We start from the raw sequence: 10036 nt of genomic DNA, 5'->3' as shown, positions 1-10036 counted from the left end.
CCAAGCCACACTCAGATTATTTCATGTTGTTGTTGTTACTTGTTTTTTTACCCTGTCCTTTTTTTTGTAGTGGAACTTTCCTCTGCTAATGTTCACGTGGAAGATAGCTCCAGCGCTGTGCTGTGGGAACACCGTGGTCATTAAACCGGCCGAGCAGACGCCCCTCACTGCCCTGCACATGGGAGCTCTCATCAAGGAGGTGAGACCTGGAGATGCAGTAGAGATCTGGTTAATGTTGCTGAAGGGTAACAGACGTCACGTGTACACCTTTAGACCCTTCCGAATGTCATGAAACATTGCTTATACTGAGATTGTTTAGGTTTAGAAAGCCACTTCATTTCCTGTGGTTCTTTAAGTAAAAATAATATAGAGGTGTCAAACATACGTCCAGATTATGCTACTCATCTGACCCAAATTTAAGAACCATGTTTTAAATTCAGCGCATCTTTGGGGACGTAGGATATCTTTCCTTCTATAAAACGGTGGATAGGGGAGTCCCGGCATGTGCACGTTCATGCTGTGCAGAGTGTAATAAACAAGCTTTCTGTGTGCTCCATGTCTCTATCACTGAGGAAATGATGCAGTTACTGACTGATTTCAGACTTTCAGAATTTCAGAGTGATTATTCAGAGTAGAGTTGGGTGCGGTCACAGCTGACCCCTGTTGTATTTAATCGGAGAAACGTTAAAGTGTCCAGCTTTGTTCCATTACTGCCCTCAAACATCAAACACACACAACATCAGAGACACATCCCACTGTAGACAGAGAGCAGTAGATGCACTAAGGCCATTGTGAAAAGGGATTAAAGTGTGAAAGACTGTGGCTGCTGTCACTTATAGCTCACCAAGGAAAGGGAAAAAAATGCTAGAAATTTCTGCCTATAAATTACACACATTGTTCAGGGTTCACTCAAGGCTGTGGTGCTGTAATCGGATCCGTGTCGAGGCCAAACACAGCTCAAAAAACAGCCTTGAAAATAACAAGCTGAGGGAAAAACAGTGTTTAGAGGCATGAATAATGCAGTAGATCAGCAGCTGCAGGAACGAAAGCGCAACACAGTTTGTACATAAATGCAGCTACAAGGTTTCTGACTTTACTGAAAACTAAGGCTCCTAAAGTACAATTATGTGCTGAAAGCTTTGACTGTTATATGTCTCTTTAACTCTAGATCCACCCAGTGACACACAATATTTCATATTTTGCCCATTAAACAGTTAAAATGTGTGTGTCTTGGGCATGTCCTCCCAAATACCCAAAAAAGGTTTTGTGCGGAAAATACATTTTTTATTTCTATGGAATTATTAAGAACCTTTAGGATGCGTTTAGTATCAACAGTTTAATCAGTTCGTTTAAAGCTAAGGGCTGATGCTTTGAAAGAAACCTGCTCCTCACTGGACATTACCTCTTTCATTCTCATCCAGGGAGCTGTTTTAATTTGGATCTTGTTTACATCAGTTGGAAGCTGCTAGTCCAGTTTCTTTCTTAAGAGATTTGTTTATTTTCTGTTTTATTTTTCCTGATGATTGGTAATTAAAGCCCTACACTGTCTTGTTGTGTTGTTGTCCTGAAGGCTGGTTTTCCTCCTGGAGTGGTCAATATTGTGCCGGGGTTTGGTCCGACAGCAGGAGCGGCCATCGCCAGCCACATGGGCATCGACAAAGTGGCCTTCACTGGCTCCACAGAGGTAGAGTGTGTTTAGGACAAAGAAAACTTTCAATACAAATTACTGAAGCATTTCAGCAGATATAATGCCACTTTTCTGTCCCTCGTATTGACTTAAACCGTTCTAACATTGACTTAAAGTGTTCTAACATTTACAACATTGAATAAACGTTTCTGGCATTGACTTAAACTGTTCTAACCTTGAATCAAACTATTCTAACATTGACTTACAGTGTTCTAACATTGACTTAACGTGTTCTAACATTTACAACATTAAATAAACTTTTCTGGCATTGACTTTAACTGTTTTAACATTGATTTAACGTGTTCTAACATTGACTTAATGTGTTCTAACATTGGCTTAAACTAATATCGACTAAAAAATGTTGTAACACTGTCCTCAGTTTTAACATTGACCTAAACTCTGCCATTAATTTCAAATGTGGTGACATTGACACTGACTCGGTCTTCTTTTAAATTGTCCATTGTCCTCTTCATGTCCAGGTGGGTCAGCTGATCAAAGAAGCGGCGGCGAGGAGCAATCTGAAAAGAGTGACTCTGGAGCTGGGAGGGAAGAACCCCTGCATTGTGTTTGCTGATTCAGACCGTGAGTGATGTGGTTTTTACAGCAGAAACAAAAGACAGATGTGTCTGTAATGTGTGCAGGAGGAGCCTGTTGTTCAAAAACAAAGCGAAAGAATAATATCTGAATAATAACTGTCTCTAAAAAAGGTGGGAGTGCTGGGAAAAAGGGGGAACATATTATTGATTATTGTTATGTTAAAGCTTTCGAGGGGCTTTTAACTCCTCTATCTGATGCTTGGCATTGAGCATGGGGATCCTATTTCAACTCAGCATTGTCTGCACACTTTTGGACATAAATATCATCGCTGTCCTTTTTTTTTTTGTAGATTTTGATTTTACAGAATCCTTTGAACATAGCAGTTGTCCTTCACACTCTATTAAAGATCCCTGCGTGTAAAAATAGAAATGCTCCAAATTTACTCTGAATAAAACCTTTACACATTGATTTCCACTGAACCATTCTGTATGTGTGTGTGTGTGTGTGTGTGTGTGTCTGTGCAGTGTTGTTAGCGGTGCAGGAGGCTCAGAAGGGGGCGTTCTATAATCAGGGTCAGTGCTGCACCGCCGCATCCCGTGTGTTTGTGGAGGAGCGAGTGTATGACGAGTTTGTGAGACTCAGTGTTGAGAGCGCTGAGAAGATCATCGCCGGAGACCCCATGGACCCCCGGACGTCACATGGACCTCAGGTATGATGCTATGATCACAGTTTAAAGGCACACGCAGTCAGTTTCTCTAATGACACCTAGTGGCCTGGATGTGTCAGAGATGGTGTAATAAACCTTTTCTCAACATGGCTGCCTCATGTCGGGGGTCCACTCTATGGAGCATAAACTGGTTAATGCCAGCTGACATCTACAGGAAAGCTGAGCAATGAAAGGCCACAGGAGTCTAAGGACATGCTCAGTGCTAAGAGTTGGTTAGAACTGTGCTGTGGAACAGTGGAACTGTGTTCTCTGGAGTGGTGGTGCACCGCCCAATACCTTTGTGAACTGCTCAGTCAACAGCCAACTGTAGAATCGGAATTCACTAAAAGACCTAATGTTCAAATCCCATCAAATCCTCACAGCTATTTTCTAGCAGTATAAAGACATCCCAGAAGCATAGAATCTGTTAATCTTATTAATTATCTTAATTATTAATTAACTTATTAAATATTAAAGGAGCAGAGTGTAATTCTATTTTACAGCACTCTCCTGAAATCAAGGTGGTGTTGATGGTTCCCTACCCTTCTCCTAAAGATACATAGTGCAGTTTCTGCAGTGCTGAGCCTGGGGTAGCAAAAACAAAAGCTCTATTCTTCCTATTACAGCTCCGTGGAGCATCACAATGATTTTAAAGATGTAGTTTTAAGGTAAAACTACTACCTACTGTTGCTTTAATCCCCTGGATCCCCGTCAGTTTTCATTCATCACATTGAGTTTTCATGCCTCCTGTTGTTTTTACAGATTAATCAGCAGCAGTTTGACAAGATCCTGGAGCTGGTGGAGAGTGGGAAGAAGGAGGGAGCGAAGCTGGAGTGTGGGGGTCTCGCACTGCGGGATAAAGGACTGTTCATACAGCCCACTGTCTTCTCTGACGTCAGAGATCACATGCGGCTCGCCAAGGAAGAGGTACAACACAACGTATGGTTGTGTCTCAAGTATCAGAGTAAATATAGAGTAATAGAGTAAACTTTGAGTAAATGTTTGCGACACTGTGGCCTTGTGACAGTGGAATCAATATTTTAAACCTTTATTAATGTAAACATTTGTTGTACATCAGATATATGTAAGAAATATATTGGCTACTGATGCACAGTTTACATCTCCCCTCATGAGCAGGTCACACCTGCTACAGTACAACCCAGAGAAAGGACTGTAGGTTTTAGTGTAGGATTGCGCTGCCCTCTAGTGGTTGGAAGATGCAGTTTGGTCACTATGGTCCAGTCACACATCGTCTATAGGAGACAGGCTTCTGCACATTTTGAACATTTCTGGGGATGTTACGAACCCAGTGGCTGGGGGTCCCACACCCCTCTCCCCCATCACAGTGGGTGGATTGGTCTGATGTTACTTGAAGGAAGCACGTGTTTGTGCCAAGGCTGGTGGCACTGACAGGAGGAAATTCAGCGTTAAAATTTACATTAAAATGATTTAACATTGTATTATATTTTCTGTTGTTTTTTTCTTGAAGAGGTCTTTAGTTCCAAGTGTGAACCTTAAAGTGTACCTCACTCTCTCTCCTCTAAAAGAAAATGTAGCTATCTCTAACTCTGAAGTTGAAATGTAGTGTATGAAATCAAAGCACCTGTCAAAAGCGGTTCTGTTCCTGAATGACTGCAGAAAGACCCTATAGAGGACCAGCCCAGTGCGAGTCAAAGTGGTGTGATGTTGTGTTGCAGGTGTTTGGTCCAGTTCAGTGTATCCTGAAGTTTAAGAGTGAGGAGGAGGCGATAGAGAGAGCGAACAACTCTCAGTACGGACTGACCGCAGCCGTGTTCACTCGCAGTGTGGAGCGAGCCGTCAGCGTGTCCTCAGCTCTACAGGCTGGCACTGTGTGGTGAGAACTGTCATAGAGTATATTACAGTCCATCACAGTACACTGCAGGCCATTACAGGTCATTACATTCACTCCACCGAGCACCGCAGTAAAGGCCACTAGTACAACAGTCATAATATCACTACAGCACAGCAGTAACTCTGCAAACACACCGTATCTATGCCACTTATTATTGCATTTGTAATCTTGGTGTTTTCTTGCGTGGCAAGTTAATAATTATATCCATACATAACTTATAATTACTTAAAACCGGATGTTCATTTGCTAGAATTCTGGATGTTCAACTTAATTCTGCACATTAATGTTTTGTAAATTCACTCTTGAGTATTCGTTTATTTATTATTTCAGTTTCTACAGCTTTGATCATCACCTCTTCTATGTATTATTATATTAAAATATGTATTTCTTGCTGCTGGGGGCTGACGAGACTAACAGAGCTGTCAAAGCATCTTTCCTTCTAGAGTAACCAGAAGGGGGCGCTACAAACAGTTTAATGTTTATGGTTGGATCTAATATTACAGTGGTACAGAGATAAAGTGACCATCATCATCTCAGAATAGTTACAGTTTAATCAAAATAAGGCTCATGTTTACTGCTGTGCTGTTGTTGGACCGGGTGGAGGTCAGATGAAGTCAGGTGGGGTCAGCTGGTGTCATCTTGTGACAGGGTTGTTTATGAATCTCTTTAAAGAGTCCACATTAAAATTCTGCATCATAAAATATCAGCATTGTATTATTTTGTGAATGACGGTGAGCTGCTGTTATGAGGATTGTATGTAATATCATCTTCTCCTAAATGTCCATCATAAAAATGAATGATTTGTTCTGTCCCCAGGGTGAACTGCTATAATGCTCTTCACGCTCAAGCTCCATTTGGAGGCTACAAAATGTCAGGGAACGGACGAGAGCTGTGAGTGTAATCCTTTTTATCTTTTTTCTGTTGTTTTTCTTTGGTTAAATGTGAAAAAACACATGTCCTGGTTTGTAGCTCACATCTATACTCACTCAGAGTTGGAAACTGTACCATAAAGAGTGCTATTATTCACATATCAGTCACATTTAGGGACTGTTCCACAAGGTGGTGCTATTGGCGGTGCATGAATGACACTTTGTGCCCTTGTTCGTGTTATATTTGTAACTTCATCGTTGTTTGTAAAGTGGTCTTGAGCTCTTTAAAAGTGCTATATATGTAAATCAATTGTTATCATTATAATTATTATCATCACTATTATCATCTCTTATTATGAACCTCTAAATGTACTGTTTTTCCTCTTAGCTAAATGTCATTAATCAGTGAAGACATATTTTTGTCTCAGAGGTTTTGTTCTCTAGTTTTGCACCGGAGCAATGTGGCTACAGCAGCTAACAAGTCATACTGCTCCAGTTAGCATTGCTAGCATTGTTAGCATAGCTAACAGCATGTTTAAACCCCAAAAAGTATCAGACAATTCAATAGCTCCATAATTCAGTGTCTGAGAGGTAAATAGAGCCACTCAAAGTGGTTTAATGAGAAATGTTTTGTTGTGGGTCAACATTTCAATGCTAATTAAATAAAGTGGGGTCACCAGGTCTACGCCACCCACAGCACCTAGCTTTGCTGTTGCTATTAAAAGTTAGCCAATGGTTTTAAAGAAACGTCTCAGTGCTCATCATTTCCTCCGAATTCTCAAGGTATTTAATGGTTAAGAAAAGAACACTTTTTAATTTTTAAAATCTTTCAGATCTATCATTTTCAAAAGCAGTGTAAATATAACACACTGGCAGTATGTCGGTGAATGATCCACCACCCAAACCAAACCCACGCAGACAACAGGGAGAACACACCACACTCCTCACAGACAGTCACCCGGAGGAAACCCACGCAGACACAGAGAGAACACACCACACTCCTCACAGACAGTCACCCGGAGGAAACCCACGCAGACACAGAGAGAACACACCACACTCCTCACAGACAGTCACCCGGAGGAAACCCACACAGACACAGAGAGAACACACCACACTCCTCACAGACAGTCACCCGGAGGAAACCCACGCAGACACAGAGAGAACACACCACACTCCTCACAGACAGTCACCCGGAGGAAACCCACGCAGACACAGAGAGAACACACCACACTCCTCACAGACAGTCACCCGGAGGAAACCCACGCAAACACAGAGAGAACACACCACACTCCTCACAGACAGTCACCCGGAGGAAACCCACGCAGACACAGAGAGAACACACCACACTCCTCACAGACAGTCACCCGGAGGAAACACACACAGACACAGAGAGAACACACCACACTCCTCACAGACAGTCACCCGGAGGAAACCCACGCAGACACAGGGAGAACACACCACACTCCTCACAGACAGTCACCCGGAGGAAACCCACGCAGACACAGGGAGAACACACCACACTCCTCACAGACAGTCACCCGGAGGAAACCCACACAGACACAGAGAGAACACACCACACTCCTCACAGACAGTCACTCGGAGGAAACCCACGCAGACACAGGGAGAACACACCACACTCCTCACAGACAGTCACCTGGAGCGGGACTTGAACCCACAACATCCAGGTCCCTGGAGCTATGTGACTGTGATACTACCTGCAGCACTCAAACTTAAGTGTGTTTTGTGGTGATGGAATGCCTTGCTCTCTTAGACCCACCTGAGTTAGTCTAGCTCTTATCCTGGAGCTCTTGTGACTACTGCTCATGACATACACTTTTCTGTGGGAACATGCTGGTATTGTCTCACACACTGAGACACACCTCCCACAACAAACCTGCATTGCTGCATTTTTTCAGTAGTACCCTCACCAACAAACTGCAGGCATACCTCCCTTTAATATGTAATACTAACTCTTAACAGAGGCGTGAGGGTTTGTTCTAGCATAGCCGTTACATATCAAACACATGCACAATATCACACTATTTGAAGAGAACAGAAGGTGATGGGACAGAAACAGTGACCTGCAGAAAGAGGGAACAACATTAATGTCTACACTTTTGTCAATTTTGCGCAGTTCCAGTCAATATCTGAGATCAGTTACATTTTATATCACATGACTATGGCTTTGTCTCAGTGTTTCTGCGCTGTGTGCAGGGGGGAGTACGCCCTGGCAGAGTACACCGAGGTCAAAACCGTCACCATCAAACTCAACGAGAAGCTGAGCGTATGAGGGTCAGCCCTGAGATCAGGACCCGTGCAGAGAAGCCCCGTCCAATCACAGAGGCACAGTACCTGCTGCTCTAGGGAGGAGGGGGCGGGGCTCCAATACTTTTACAATGGACTTTCTCTCTACTGTAAAACCTCCTAATGTTCCTCTTGCTCTTATATTATTTTTCCTGATTCTTTTATATCTCTCTAGAAGCTTGTGTACAGAATATAATTGATTGTATAATTTTTGATTGTTTATTTAATCTGGAAGAAATCTGACCTGTGCTCCCTGATCGTTTCCATACATTAGGTCATTTTTAGCATTTAGAGTGTGTTTGGCGCTTCATCCCTTCAGCCTCTGTTATGTTTGACGTTTGTTACACGGAGCCGCTGTGTCTTTAGAGGAGAGGGTTAATCAACATCCTTCACAGAGAGTCCACATCAGCACATTTTAATACTGAGATATTATATATTTATGGAACTTAACACAGAGGAGGGCTGTGAAAAAGTTATGACATATTTTATATTTTATGTTTAAAAATTGTTTTACTGAACTCTCTGCGATGGCTGTTAACTTTAATTCAGCAGACGTGTCATTGGACGGGAGGAATATATAGGTGTTCACCTCCTGAGAGACAGACCTTTGTAGAAAATCTTCCTTTAAAGCCTTGATTCTCCAAATGTTTTAAGAAATCATACGTTTATTTCTGTCATTGTGTAATGGACATGAATATTAATGTGGGAGGTCATTTGAAAATGATTTACTTTGTCTCTTAGCTTTTACGTTTTTAAAAGCTATTTATATCTTACACTTTTAAATAAAAGCTTTAAGTGTTCCCTCTGTTGTGAGCGGATATTTTGCGGATCTATATTCATGTCCAAAGGTTTGTACTGTGGTCTGTTGAGGATGTAGCGTAATAAATAAGTGCTGGTTACTACAGTCCATTCAAAAGTTACGGGGCAGGTCCTACTGGGGTGGTGGATCATTCTGATATGGAGATGGCAGCTTTGTGGATCAGTTGGATCAGACACAGCAGTGCTGCTGGAGTTTTTAAACACTGTCTCCGTTCACTGTCCACTCTGTTAGACACACCTACATTTCTAGTCCACCTTGTAGATGCACAGTTGTTGGTCATCCTCTAGTCCTTCATCAGTGGACACAGGACTCTTTTTAGTCTATAGTTTTGGTGAACTTCTCAAACTCCAAGCAGCACTGCTGTGTCTGATCCACCAGGACAACACACACTGGCAGTATGTCGGTGAATGATCCACCACCTAAACCAAACCCACGCAGACACAGGGAGAACACACCACACTCCTCACAGACAGTCACCCGGAGGAAACCCACGCAGACACAGAGAGAACACACCACACTCCTCACAGACAGTCACCCGGAGGAAACCCACGCAGACACAGGGAGAACACACCACACTCCTCACAGACAGTCACCCGGAGGAAACCCACGCAGACACAGGGAGAACACACCACACTCCTCACAGACAGTCACCTGGAGGAAACCCACACAGACACAGAGAGAACACACCACACTCCTCACAGACAGTCACCCGGAGGAAACCCACGCAGACACAGAGAGAACACACCACACTCCTCACAGACAGTCACCCGGAGGAAACCCACGCAGACACAGAGAGAACACACCACACTCCTCACAGACAGTCACCCGGAGGAAACCCACGCAGACACAGGGAGAACACACCATACTCCTCACAGACAGTCACCCGGAGGAAACCCACGCAGACACAGAGAGAACACACCACATTCCTCACAGACAGTCACCCGGAGGAAACCCACGCAGACACAAAGAGAACACACCACACTCCTCACAGTAAGTCACCCGGAGGAAACCCACGCAGACACAGAGAGAACACACCACACTCCTCACAGACAGTCACCCGGAGGAAACCCATGCAGACACAGAGAGAACACACCACACTCCTCACAGACAGTCACCCGGAGGAAACCCACGCAGACACAGAGAGAACACACCACACTCCTCACAGACAGTCCTTCATGAGTAGTTTTGGTTTTTGAACTATTCTCACCTCAGCAGCGACACTGAGGGGTTTAAAACTCCA

The 10036-nt window shown here is 43.4% G+C and overlaps 1 protein-coding gene across 1 annotated transcript in view; it reads left to right on the top strand.

The window, feature by feature from the left end:
- aldh1a3 (aldehyde dehydrogenase 1 family, member A3) overlaps positions 1-8760 on the top strand; it is a 20593-nt gene extending 11833 nt beyond the window's left edge. Inside the window, exons 6-13 of the mRNA XM_066659291.1 lie at positions 71-199; positions 1571-1684; positions 2167-2269; positions 2749-2933; positions 3693-3857; positions 4628-4785; positions 5620-5694; positions 7887-8760. Coding sequence (XP_066515388.1) covers positions 71-199; positions 1571-1684; positions 2167-2269; positions 2749-2933; positions 3693-3857; positions 4628-4785; positions 5620-5694; positions 7887-7962 — 1005 coding nt within the window. The 3' untranslated portion in view covers positions 7963-8760. The remainder of the gene's footprint in view (positions 1-70; positions 200-1570; positions 1685-2166; positions 2270-2748; positions 2934-3692; positions 3858-4627; positions 4786-5619; positions 5695-7886) is intronic.
- The last annotated feature ends 1276 nt before the right edge of the window (positions 8761-10036 follow it).

Source organism: Hoplias malabaricus, unplaced genomic scaffold, assembly GCF_029633855.1.
Source record: "Hoplias malabaricus isolate fHopMal1 unplaced genomic scaffold, fHopMal1.hap1 scaffold_82, whole genome shotgun sequence".
Taxonomy (NCBI): domain Eukaryota; kingdom Metazoa; phylum Chordata; class Actinopteri; order Characiformes; family Erythrinidae; genus Hoplias; species Hoplias malabaricus.
The sequence above is the reverse complement of the archived record's forward strand: the minus strand, read 5'-3'. Positions and strand labels throughout refer to the sequence as shown.